This window comes from Amblyomma maculatum, chromosome 6 (genome assembly GCF_055883805.1).
Source record: "Amblyomma maculatum isolate TAMU_Amacu chromosome 6, ASM5588380v1, whole genome shotgun sequence".
Classification (NCBI taxonomy): Eukaryota; Metazoa; Arthropoda; class Arachnida; order Ixodida; family Ixodidae; genus Amblyomma; species Amblyomma maculatum.
The window spans coordinates 30,230,639-30,243,540 of NC_139349.1; the positions used below are offsets into that span (position 1 = coordinate 30,230,639).

At 42.5% G+C, this 12,902-nt stretch overlaps 1 protein-coding gene across 1 annotated transcript; it reads right to left on the reverse strand.

Annotated features, from left to right (window-relative positions):
- Positions 1–253: 253 nt before the first annotated feature.
- On the reverse strand, positions 254–12,825 carry mRpL9 (mitochondrial ribosomal protein L9). The gene is made up of 7 exons (XM_084606317.1): positions 12,489–12,825; positions 12,051–12,213; positions 9,417–9,541; positions 8,094–8,141; positions 5,136–5,237; positions 2,785–2,886; positions 254–1,011 (listed from the first exon to the last, which is right to left on the reverse strand). The coding sequence occupies exons 1-7, from the start codon at positions 12,561–12,563 to the stop codon at positions 790–792; spliced, it is 837 nt and encodes a 278-aa protein (XP_084462443.1). The 5' UTR covers positions 12,564–12,825; the 3' UTR covers positions 254–789.
- Between the last annotated feature and the right edge of the window lie 77 nt (positions 12,826–12,902).

Genomic DNA, 12,902 nt, shown 5'->3' on the forward strand with positions numbered 1-12,902 from the left:
AAAGTGGCACAGCAAAACACTACCAGTAGTCTACAAAACTCTCCAGGGAATACTGATTCTGCACTATTTTCACATTTCATTCAACAGTGCCCCATACTGCAATACACCATATGTTCCACCTGTGTGTGCAACCTACTCCCTGCTGTTCCATTGTGCACACCAATTCCGGTCATACTCAATACCTTTGACAATTCGATATCACCACCTATGAAAAAGACTTCACATGTATGAATGGAACAGAGGTGACCACTGCTTATCACACACAACCAATACGTTTAATCCAGCTCCATCAGTTCAGACATCCAAACTATTATGATACAGTTCAATTCTGAATGAAATGGATGAAGTCAGCACTATCAAATCCTTTGCCAGTACTACGTGCACACCACTGGACGGTAAGTCACACAAGCTAGGTACGATATGAGAGATGTCTGGGACCAAAATGTGCACTCCTATTCAGTATGGTCATTTTGTTTTCTTACTTTCATTGCACAAAATGATGTTATGCCACAGTTTCACAAAAGCATTATGATAGCAAAGAAGCCTTAATGATATGAAGCTCAAGCAAAACCACCTTCAGTGTTGAAAGACCTCCTGCTCAGACCATGTTTTGTCTGCAATATATGTAAAAATAAGCGTCCAAATTTCACTACCACACAAATGTGCCGACTATAAAGAATCTTGCAGTAATGCACATCTCTTGGACTGTAAGCACAGACTGTTAAACACTTTCAGCAGAATGGTCTCCTAAATTCGTCATTTATTAGATGCCGTCAAGGCTACAAAATGCTAGCTAGAGGCACTTGGCTTCACTGGTGCTGCGGTCGTGGCAATATGCTCACATGGTTTGAACTGAGCGGGGAAGAGCTCCTGAAGTGACGCCTCTTGTTCCGGTAGCAGGGCTTGCACTGGCAGCTTCTCAAATGGCACCTCAGAACTCTCATCGACTCTGATAGTTTTGCCAACATGCTGGATCCGGAAGGGGACTACCCCTTTGTCAACCTTGTTGATCTGTATAAAGGAAATTACAGTCACAGCCAAGAACTACTACAAAGAATGTGAACGATTTGAAACTCAGAACCGTACCTACATTTCAACACCCTTCTGTGAGCACACTTACAAGAGCAGAAGTCATGATTTTAAGACCAGGGATGAGCAGTACATTAATATGCCGTTCCCAGTGAGCACAATCAGTGAAAAAAGAAAGAGCAGAACTACATCATACCAGCTTCTTGAGACCCAAGTTTTATGGTACACATCAGGTAATGACCCAGGCAGTTGAGAAGACCAGCAATGTGCCCACCGCAACCCAGAGCCAACCCTGCGGCCTCAAGACAGCAAAAGTGTAAACTGTGCACTGCAGCGTTTGAGGTGTACCACTCCCAATACTATACTCCTTAATTTGAATGCGCTAAACTGATGGTTAACACGCACACAAATGCAATCATAATTGCATAACAGCACACCAGTTACCTCAAAGAAGTTTCATAGCTTCATTTCACTTGCAAAACTGCAATATATACAAATGTATGATCCCACTTAATATGAGTTGCAACACATCTCAAGCGAACAAACTGGTCTCTGCTTAACTCGATGAGCGTTTAGAGAGAGCATGCTACTGGTAAAAATAGTCAATGAGCTCTGTTCTATCTTTCTACAACTAAATGAATTTTGAGTGCCTTTGACAACTGAGCTCCCACTGCATCTTGTGCGTTGCAGCTCATAATGAACACGACAGTATTTGATGCGGAGTACTGTGGTTCTTGAGTATTTTGCATGACTACAGCTTACTTCAGGCTCTCAAGGATTCATGCTCGTCACGAGCTCCAGATGCAAGAATTTTCAAGGCATTCAAGGACAAACAAATGGTGGCTCAGCAAAAGAAAATTTTGTGCACGCCATAACCATAACTTTTATTGCACAAGGAAGGTTTGTGAATTAAAACACTCTAAGTAGCATTTCAGTATGGCTCTCAAAAGCTCCGCTCAATTTCTCTTCAGTTTTTATTACCACTGTTAAATAAGTAGTAACTGCTGCTTTTTAAGCAGAACCATTTTCTATAGCATCCACCTCAGCAGATGTTGGTTCAAACTTTTTTGCAGATTAGGCCTTGCTCCAAAACTATCGATTTTTCATAAACATAAGCACATTTATGTAAAATAAAACTCCTGTGGGTGCCAGTGTCCTTTCCCCATACCAGAAATTCAACTTGTTCCAAGCACCCGCATAGACCACTGGTTTTGGTCCATGAGTAAATGAGGGAGGAGGAGGAAGATGAGGAAAGGCAGGGAGGTTAACCCGTAAAAGAAACCGGTTTGCTACCCAAACCGGCCGGTTTCCATGTGCAGCCGATGCTTTTCTTCTATTTAATTGGAGTGCCATTGCTCCTGCTACTATGGCAAAATAGTGCCCACTTCCGGTGAGCAATCCTTGAGGACATCGGAGTTAGGTTGCGTCCCTGGGTTCACCATATGGCACAAAGGAAGTAAACCTAAGAATTCCAATAATTTCAAACCAATGACAACACTTGCAAATAAAATAAATGTGCTGCAGGAGTTATATGAACCTTACAAAGTCAATCTTTTACTACAATCTTTCACTCATACACTTTTTATTTGTCTCCGTATATAATTTGGCATAGTGCTACATTTAATGTAAAGCTTTTGCTACACTGCAGGGAACAATTGCCCCAGAAGATGAGCCATGTGCTAGAGAACAAGTTCCTTGCTGCTTCCTTTCATAAATACAAAGCGTGGAATCTTCAAACAAAATCAGTTTACTCACATAAATGGTGGCCAAAAACACCTTGTTTTCTTTTCCAGTGTAGTCTGGCCCAGTGATTGGTGTTTCGGGCAGCTCTATAGACTCCTCTGGTACGGTGATACCCTAAGAAATGTTTAGAAAAAATAACTGCACATTCAGATAAAAAGCAGAAACCCCCAAGCCTTGCACTACCTGCACTGGCTTTTCTACAGACATCTGATAAAATCTGACGAAAACAGTGCTGCAGTACCGGCAGCCAGTACATCTAATGGCAGCAAAAAGCACGACATCAATACTAACCCACGCACAATGTAGAACTAATGATGACAAAACAAATGATGAGAAATAATACAAACCAAACCAGGATGTCATCAAATAATACTCCATGCACTCGTAAGTTCAGAAACATGAGAAATGCATTAACAGTACAGCTTGCCCAAGATGACTGCTCATTGACACAATCCTGTGATATAATGTCAAGAACTCTTGATAGTTTTTCACCTTTGTGCTGCAAACGTGCCAACTGCAGCAACTAAAACTGCACTGAAAATGCAGCTAGTAGGTGCGTATGAGTATTCAAAATTAAGAATGCAGTTTGCAAACAGAGCCGACTATTCAACTGAATATGCGCTGCATTTTTATTATTAGAACTACTACTATTCAAATTGAGCTGGCCAGTTACTATAACTAGCTCTATTCGAGTCACACTGCAGTGTGCCACGACCCAAGTTAATAACTGGCTGTGAACGCGCAGGTGACAAACGCAGATGGGCACCAGCAATCCTCTAGGTTTTGACGACTACAGTAACAGAAGCGGCAAAATGCAAGCAGGATTTGCAGAAGATAGTGAACGAGCTAAGATGTGTTCTATGTGCTGCTGCACTTGTTTCTTGGTCACCGTTATCTTTCACAATCTGTCTATATTGATATATAGAAACTGCGTGCGTCTGGGCACATAGGACAAGAAGAAATCTTGTGAATTTGAAGCTTGCCCATGCTTCAACGGTGCGGTCTGCCTGCAGCAGAAAACTAAATCATGCTATGTCACATATAATAACGTGATTTTCACCTTCAGTTTGCAACAGTGCTTGGGCCCATCAACAGACTTGCAGTCTGGCAAAACCAACACCAGAAGGCCAAACAAGCAACGTGTTGTCAAGCGCCGGCGGCCTTCTACCAGACGGCATGAACGAGTAGCGGCTTTCTTTGCTTTGCTTGTGATTTATTTTTCATCACAAACACATGGTACACGTGTCTCTTACGTGCGCATGTGGCACGAGGCAGGGCAGGAAATGGCCAAAGAAAGTTTCGTTCTAACAAGTTTGCTGTCGAGAAGCGTAGACTTTGCGTTCACTCCGCCGCCTCTCTCCTACTTAGCATGTCTTGTTGCTATAATGAGAAAAACATTCTCATACGCGTCCGTCCGTCCGTCCGTGCTGCAGGAGGTGGTCAGTTCGAAACCCGCCGCCGGACACCCACCGGTAAAATTGGGTACAAGCGTCCCCCGGCCCGGCGCCCGGCTCTTTCAGGGGTGTGCATTTGGAAGAGGCTCTGCTAACCCTGCTGTGCTCCTTCGGGGGCTTAGCTTCGAACAAAAAGGCCGTGCTGAAGTCCGTCCGTCCGATAGTTCAAAGGATAGAAAACTGCACTTCAAGCTTCCTGTCTCAAGTGGTCAATTTCGCAGCAGTTTTGTTAGTAATGCCTTTAAAAAATTTTACCAAGAAATTTATAATGGTGCATGCTCTCGTCTTTATGTAGACTTATACTGGAAACCACGAGCAGCGACCGTGATGACCACTGGGTGTTGACAGAAGTGGTGTGCCGAAAACTAATATACACGTCACCCGCCAGACAGTAATTAGACATTAGGTCATGGTCCCCACTTTATCTAAAGAATTCAAAATGGTGTGGCACCATCTAGTGAAAAATGCTAAAAGCACAAGAGGCAATGCAAAAGGAAGGGCGGTTTTTATTGAACGGCACACTTGGGAGCGCGCAAGATATAACAAAACATGATAAGCACCTCTATAAGAAAAAAGAATACCGTGAACAGAGTGCTGTGTGAAAATGAGTGATATTTTGCACCGATGTGGTTACATGAGGTGTTACAGTGATAATTATGACGTTTCGGAGCAAGAGGTCACTTCAGTTGGCTTTATGTAATTTTCAGTGCCAAATTAAAATTATAAATCCCCATTTCTTGGATACTGTAGTGCTCATCCTATAGTATATGAGGCATGACCTTTTCATTTCTACCATTACCTCATTACATATCCTGGTCAGTTTTCTATTCCTTCCTATTTTCAAAATATGGTGGCAGGCTGAACTGGAACACTTGGCACAGAAACAGGGGTTCAAATGGTGTAACTGACCGCTTGTCGCAGTGCAATCCGAAGGTGCCATGGCTCAACAGTCCAGCCCAGTTCCTGGTTCATGGGAAGCCTGACAATTTTAGACTTCAGCATACGAAGGGTCTGTTAGCGAGAAAAAAAGGGAAGGAAGGAAGAGCAATTCAGGTTAATACACATTGCAAAAAAAATTAATCGTAGCACAAATGTGAGGCAGTATATTTGCTATTCAGAGACCTTCACTGCAATCTAGAGGACATGTCAATGGTTTCACGTATCATGTTGGCCTACAGTTTGTTTGCCTTTTGCATTCTGTGTCAGAAGAGTGAGAAACTTTGGCGGAAGTCTGCTGCAGTGCAAAAGTGTTGCAATCAGCCTCCCATCTGCAAAAGACACCGTTTATAATCTGCACTCAATACACAGCAATGTATTTACTTAGCTTCCCACTGGTGTCTCTCCATGTAGCCCCCTCAGGAATAGTTTACTCCAACTTCACCTGTCAAAAAGCGATGATGGCCTTTTGATAGCACTTAACAATTCGAAGTTCTGTCGCCATACTGCCCATAGACTTCATGATAATAAATGCTCATCTGAAGATGTGTGGCCATACTTCTCACAATGAATCGCGCAAGGCAGGTTCAAGATAAAGAGGTAACCTGCACGCCTCACGAGATGGTCTACCCAAGTAAAGCATTGTTCTGTTCTGTCAATAAAAGTTATTTTTTGCCACTTTTAGCCCAACGAGGTGGAAAGAAACATTCACCAAGTAATGCAACAGTCTAATGTTCACCCTCCACTGGTGCAAGACTATCAAGGATACTTAGTATGAAAACGGCCTCAAGAAACAAGGCCCATAACTCAATCCCAGCTATGTGCCAAGTGAGCCACATTTCTTTTTCAGTGCCACTGAGGCATTCATAGCTTATGTGCACACTATGTTTTTGCTATACGCCACACAATAAACACAGACAACAAAGAGAGCATGTACTGCATTCTGCATTGGTAAAGCCAACTATGCGTGAGTAGTGGATAAATGTTATCGAGGCAATAAAAAAGCTAGCTTCACGCTTCATCTATTTCCATGAGCTGGTATGGCATCGTTTTTTACTGGCCTGGTCTACAGGTGGCAATAGGTAGAAAGACAGAGGCGAAGCATATGCAACTGTGTCACTCCGCCAATACTTCAGGCACAGGATCTCCATCTTGCATATTATTCACTGCAAGGCTGCTCCGGTTCATCGATAGTGTATTTGACGCCATCTACGGAAACATTGAGCAATTGCAAATAACCAAAATTTGTATTAATAAAAGAAGTGCTCCTGCTGTGGCTCTCTAACATTGAAAATGTGCCGTGCCGTAAAAAAAAAACTGGGGGGACACTTAGACTACGCCTCCTGGCTTCTCTTGTGGATCTCCGTTCACTTAAATGACTGCATTTAATCACTAATCTCTTAATTTGTGCCTGTACTACATCGTGTGTACTCATTAGCAAACAGCCATAAGTTACAGCATTATGTGCAAGATCAACCAACATAGATATAAAGCCCTGCTTTTAACCAAGCCGTGCCAACTTTCCAGCTGGGCCTAGGAGAAGCATGTCTGACTTGAGATCCAAGAGTTACAATGGGTTCCATTCCCATCTTACTAATTTCAAAGAAAAAGCCTGATTAAACAACTTCTGTCATCTTGGCCATGTTATGAGGTGATGGAACAGAGCAAGGATGAAACACAAGGATCAAAACAATGAAGGACGTGTGATTCCATTCTCTCAATGGTAGGGCCCCCTGAGCAGCGTCAACTGGTGACAAATAGCAGAACTATTGTCAAAACGAATAAGAGTGCATTTAAAGCTCGCCATTCCCGTCACTTCTGTAGCGTAATGGATTAATACCGATTATCGCAGCATTTGAAACACCTGTCCAAATCCCCTGAGTGCAATTTTTCTGAATTTTTTTTTTTCTATTCACAAGGTTAAAATAGATTACTAACATCTTTCCTCGGGTGTGCTCCCCTTTAGGTTGCATTATGTGAAGTTTTTGATTCTTAATAGCTGCAAAACCAGCCGTGAACAGAGCCAGGAGGTGACAGTGTGACAACGATTACACTATGTAATTACCTTCACCATAATCAATTCCTGCCTTTAGTAAGTGTATATTACCTTTAGATTGCGTAGACACCTCAGCAACAATTGCAGTTTAACTTGCAGAGAGAAAACCAGTGAAGAGAAAGAAGCTGCGGGTTCCTAGCATTAAGAGAACGGAATCATGCATAAAGAACACATACGGAAGCTGTCTTTCATTGTTTCGATCCTTGTGTTTCATCCCTGGAGCTGTTTTGTCACCATCTGAACCAACTAGCCCGCCAACTCGCCCTGGCCCCACCATGTCATGAGGCCTCACAATGTCGCATAACCCACTAATCAATAAGAGCAGTTGCAGAGTGTAAATACTGCTGCTTCAGCCAACCAGTGAGCATTAAAAAACACCACTGAAAACTATTAACATCCCATTGTAAATCCTATTAACGCAGCAGCTCATGGTGCCAGCTACACACCTAGCACAATGAAAGATGCATGTGTTGCGGTGCTGTGCTCCAATGTATTGCAACCAAACAAGATGCACATTAGTGTACCATTTTTTATTTTTAAGAGCCAATTCAGTGCTTTTAAGAAATAATTTCGAATAGTAGGTGCTAACTTTCACTTTAGTAAGTATTTCATAACTATTTTTAACAAGCACTGCAACCAATAAACACATAAATAAGAACCCGAATAGAATATATATCTATTACAAGCCCATTTTTTTATAATGTAATCTCCTGCAAACACATTCCTGCAAGCATTTCCTTGCTTACTGTAGTTTAACCTACTACTCAGATTATATATTGAGACTCTAATGCAACCTAAATAAAATATATACATATGTCAGAGTAGGCTCTATTGTGGGCTGTACATCCCAGTTAGCAAAAAGCAATGCCACTTACCACGGGAGATGACCGAGTACTGTACACAGGGCCTAAGTCCTCCTTTCCCTAAAACAGGACAACATTATTACCATTACTGTGATTTGAAGGGCTGCTTTGTCTCAACAAGAGAATGGGGCAACCAGACAAACGAACGCTAAAAAGAATTTCAGTTTTAGCCGTGTAGTATAGAATAAGAGCACAATACCGCACGGAGCTGAGTGTGAACCCGCTGGAATGTGCGAGCTACGACTGCACCCTTGAGCACTGCTACAAGCAATGCACGGCTGCACATGGCCCATACATCGCTGACTCTCTGACCGCTACTCTCGCTGTACGCAAAAGGAGCAGTTAGCAGTGGCACACGGCCTGCACATCGACATCAGAAGTGACAAGCGCATGTACGCACTGCAAGCCGTGAGCTGCGGCTGCATGACCATAAAAAAATTCCTTCAGATCTGAGAGAATGCGTTTCCCATGCTTCTGCATTTGAAATTTGCTCATTTTAGATCATACAAATTTTTTGCAACATTTGTTATTCCGGCATATTCTGTATATATTTTATGGAGGGGAATGTGTAGCACATGATTAAAATATACCTCAAACTCTTTTGAGAACATGTTGATTAGCAAAAAAAAAAGCCTAATAAAGCACAAAAATATGATGATATTTGAGTAGAACTTTTCAAATCCTTTTTAAGCAGTGCTTTAATATCTGCAATAATAATAATAATATTCGGCTAGATAAATAAAACTTCGTATAATAACCAAGTCTGGATGAACAGGTATAATGGTTTTCTTCAGGTAGGCGATGGATTTGCACAGTCCAAGAATGCAGAATCAGAGGAGAAGTTAACAGAGCAAAGTGAGGACCCCGAAAAAAAGACAGCAACAGCAATTCTGGAAGACATTATTTCAACATCACACTGAAACCCTGAAAAATCTTATCTTTACTGCTAAAGGATTTGCAGAACTAGGTTTGCCTCTTTCCTTTTTTACTTGCATAAAGTTTCACTTCAGCATTGTGCATTTACACGTTTACAATTTTTCAGCCACCAGTAAATAGGTGACGTGGACAGGGCATAGAGGTTATATTTTTGCGAGTTAATTTTTTGAGCTCAACACCAGACATTTGTCAAGCCCAGGCCATTAGCTGAATGAATATGACGAGATGCCTAGTCACACCAAAAAAAGAAGCGCATATGAAAACAAAATGAAAAACATCTGCTCAACAAAAACAGTATGATTAGCTCTATATGACAAAATTACCTCCACATACAGTCACAGAAAATACAGCATGTGCGATGACAGTCAAGTGACATATCAGTCTTGAATGGCAACTTACCACCTTCATCTCATCACGAAGTTTCAAGTTTTCTGGTGTCACATACATGGCCAGTCCTGGCACAATCAGCTGAGTGAGACCATAAAATGGCCTCACAGAAACAATATCCCACTTGTTACCGAGTCCTAGAAGGAATCAGAGCCATATGCATTTGTGACAATTAGCAAACATCAAAGTTGGACCTAGACATTACGACTAAAGGGCATTGCCAACAGATACTTGATTAAACTCAGCTGGACATCAGCTATGAGGAATGATGTAGAGGAATCATTCAGATTAATTTAGACCCCTCCTGCCAAGAGTTCTTTAATAAGCGCCAACATCACATAGTATGCAGTGCTTTTTTAATTCCACCTCCGATAAAATATGACCACACCGACCTTGACCTTAGACTTGGTGGCCAAATGCCACCACTGTGGTGGCATTGTAGCAGGTTGAATAACTGAATATATATATGACCTGATGACAATTGCCCCAAGCAAGCAGACTCCTTATTAAGACACGAAGGAAGAGTTGTGACATGCAGCCCGACACAAGTGGATGAATATTTTGGTCTGCAGCAATGCCATTCACACATTATGTGTCTTGCTTCTATGAAGGGTACAGGACATTCATCAATGACTCCCAGAATATGTAGTTACCAACAGTAATGTGAACTTCAGCGATAGCCTCAGCAGCATACACTGCTGAATGTCTGTGACACCAGCAACATGGACACTTCCTGTCGTGCAGTCCACCTGTGGTTAGCATTCCAATTGCATTCAACCTCTATCCACTAGCATGAATGTTTGCGGGGCTCAGAAACCTTGCTTACATGCATTGTCCCAAACAGGACATTCTCTATGTCCCACTGGACGAACGCCTGCCAACAAGCCATCCATATCCAGCGTGAGAGGTGCAGTGAGAAAAATGGGCAAGGAGGACAGTGCAAACATCAACGCCGACGTGATGACATGCTTTAGTTGAGTGTGTAGTATAGAGCTGTCAGGAACTTCAGGAATGGGTGCCCTATCAATTTCAATAAAGCACCCATCTCTGCCCTGTCAGTGTGCTTTTCCTCTGTACATCAATTTTCCTGCTTCCTTGTGTGCCTGTTTACAGCATAGTGTGTAATTTTCTCGAAATGTTCAACCAACTAGCCCCCATCGCTGCTTTGATTGCTCTATCAAGGATGGTTAAAATAGAGACTGGGTGGGAATCTATCAGTTTGGGTCAAATGAGAAGCAATTCGGATCTAGAGGAGAGCAGGTTAAGCAAATGCTGTGAACATGCGCTTGAACTATTTCAGTGGCCTCCTGCAGAGTGACCTTGATTTCCCCAAAGTTGCCCGTCCCAGTCCACAGTTTAATGTCAGCATATATAGAGTAATGAAGGGAGGGCATCGCTGAAAGCTGAAGTGCCAAAGGGATGAGAATAATGTTAACAAAGATCAGGGAAAGTGCTGCTCCTTGTGGTGTTTGCCTGCTACCAACCTTGAAATGGAGGGGGGAGAGATAGTAAACAGAATCGAGGTGAATTTCTGTGGTGTGTTTAGAAAGACAGGCTGGCACAGACAGATATATGCGTTCGTTTATCTACATTTAGCTGAGTGCCTGAAGGAAAGTCGCATGGCACACATTATCAAAAGCATTGGTGGGGTTTAATGCTAATATGGCTTTGATAAGGCAAAGAATATTTGGACTTAGAATGAACTCTTTTATCTGGAGCAGTACATCCTGAGTGGAAAGTTTGGCTCGGAAGCCAAACATTGAGTTTAAGTATAGGTGATCTCCTCTATTTACTTAGCAAGTCTGTTGTTAAGAACAGGAGCTTTCCCATACATGAAGAGATATTGGTCAGAGTTTACAGAGGCTTAGGGTCTTGCCTGGTTTTAGTGCCAAAGCACTAATACACCACCATCGACCAAAAATCTTATCCGATTTTTATTTTTTGTGCCATTGCTTTCACATGCACACAAAAAATATACATCGAAGACGATTTAACTGTTTGGGCTCGGACCTGGGTCCCTCGGTGCAGAAGCCGAACACCTTAACCACTGAGCCACTATAGCGGGTACAAGAATTTTCTCCAATTTGTATTTGGTAAAAACATTTATAAGCTTACACAATGTCATCACAGACCATATAAACAGCTGCAGCTGCAAAAAAGAAAGAAAGGCCCATGCTTTCGCACTATATCAGTTTAACAGAGGTAACTCCAGCCAAATCTTGGGGTAAATGTTACCTTGGCATGTTTCCATTCAGTTGGAAGCCTGCCTGCCAGTGCTGAATGAAGAATTCAGTGAGTGATTTTACTGAATTTCTGTCTAGGTTTCGTAAAGCTTTATTTGTAACTCCTTATCTTTGCCAGGCACAAATCTAGTGTGAAGATGTCACAAGCCCTCACAATGCCTCACATCTCTGCCACACTAACGAGAGCTTTTAGACCAGTGTTAGGAAGGCCTATAAGACGGGAATAGTACCACGATGAGAGTAGGAAGCTTTTAGACTCTACTGTAGGGGCCAGCGCGCTGCGTTGCTCCGTGTGCAGTAACCGTGCTGTGGATTCAGGGGCTTCAGTTTTATAAGCCAGCGGGTCCAATAAGTGTTTTACCGCATGCAATTTAGTCGGTTTAAAACGAATGTACGAACTTACCTTCAACGAACTGCGTAAGAATGACATCAATGTTTGGCTTCTTGTTGAATTCAGTGATTTCCTCATAATCGTAAATAAAGTTTTCTTTCCTCAGGCCTCGAGGCGTCTTGTACCACAGCTTTGATGGACGCGGTACGACAATCCGACGCAGAACTTTGGTCGTCTAAATAAACGAAATAACGGCTTGAGAACCGACGAAAGCTTCAGCGACAAACAAAACCTTAGCACACAACTTTCGAGAAACTCGAAGTTGTGGTTCGAAATCTGCTACTTGCTCTCAGTGTCATACATTAAAAAAAAGAATAAAAATAAGAAATAAGAATTTCGCTTTTTAGTAACCGAAACGAATGGACACTGCGGTGTCCACTAGCTTACTGTTTTCTCAGTGCTATAAACCAGACGGTCCTACAAGCAGCCAGTTTAGTGCAAGATGCTTACCCTAACTTGAGCGCAAACCGTTGATTGAGCGCTTAATAAAGCACGTGTCGTCGACGATGCAGCAGCTTTCAGCATTTTGACTTCGGCTGTGCCCCTCAAACTCGGGCACTGTACAATTTGGGTAGTTCAAATTAGCACCTTGTCCTAGGTAGACCGGCTTTTAGGCATGCTTTGCAGATGACCACTGCACTCTTTGAGGCGTTTGTGCTTCCAGTTACTGTTCAAGAAATTCGTTCCGGTGTTTCCGAACTCCACACGCAGCAAAGCACTGCGAAGCTGCGACATGCGACTCCCCACCAAAGCCCATTGAGCGGAGCGTATCGAGCGCATGGATGGGACATTGGACATGGGCGCGTGCTGATGATGATAGAAACAAAATTTAAACAAACGTAATACAATACATAACAATACGTT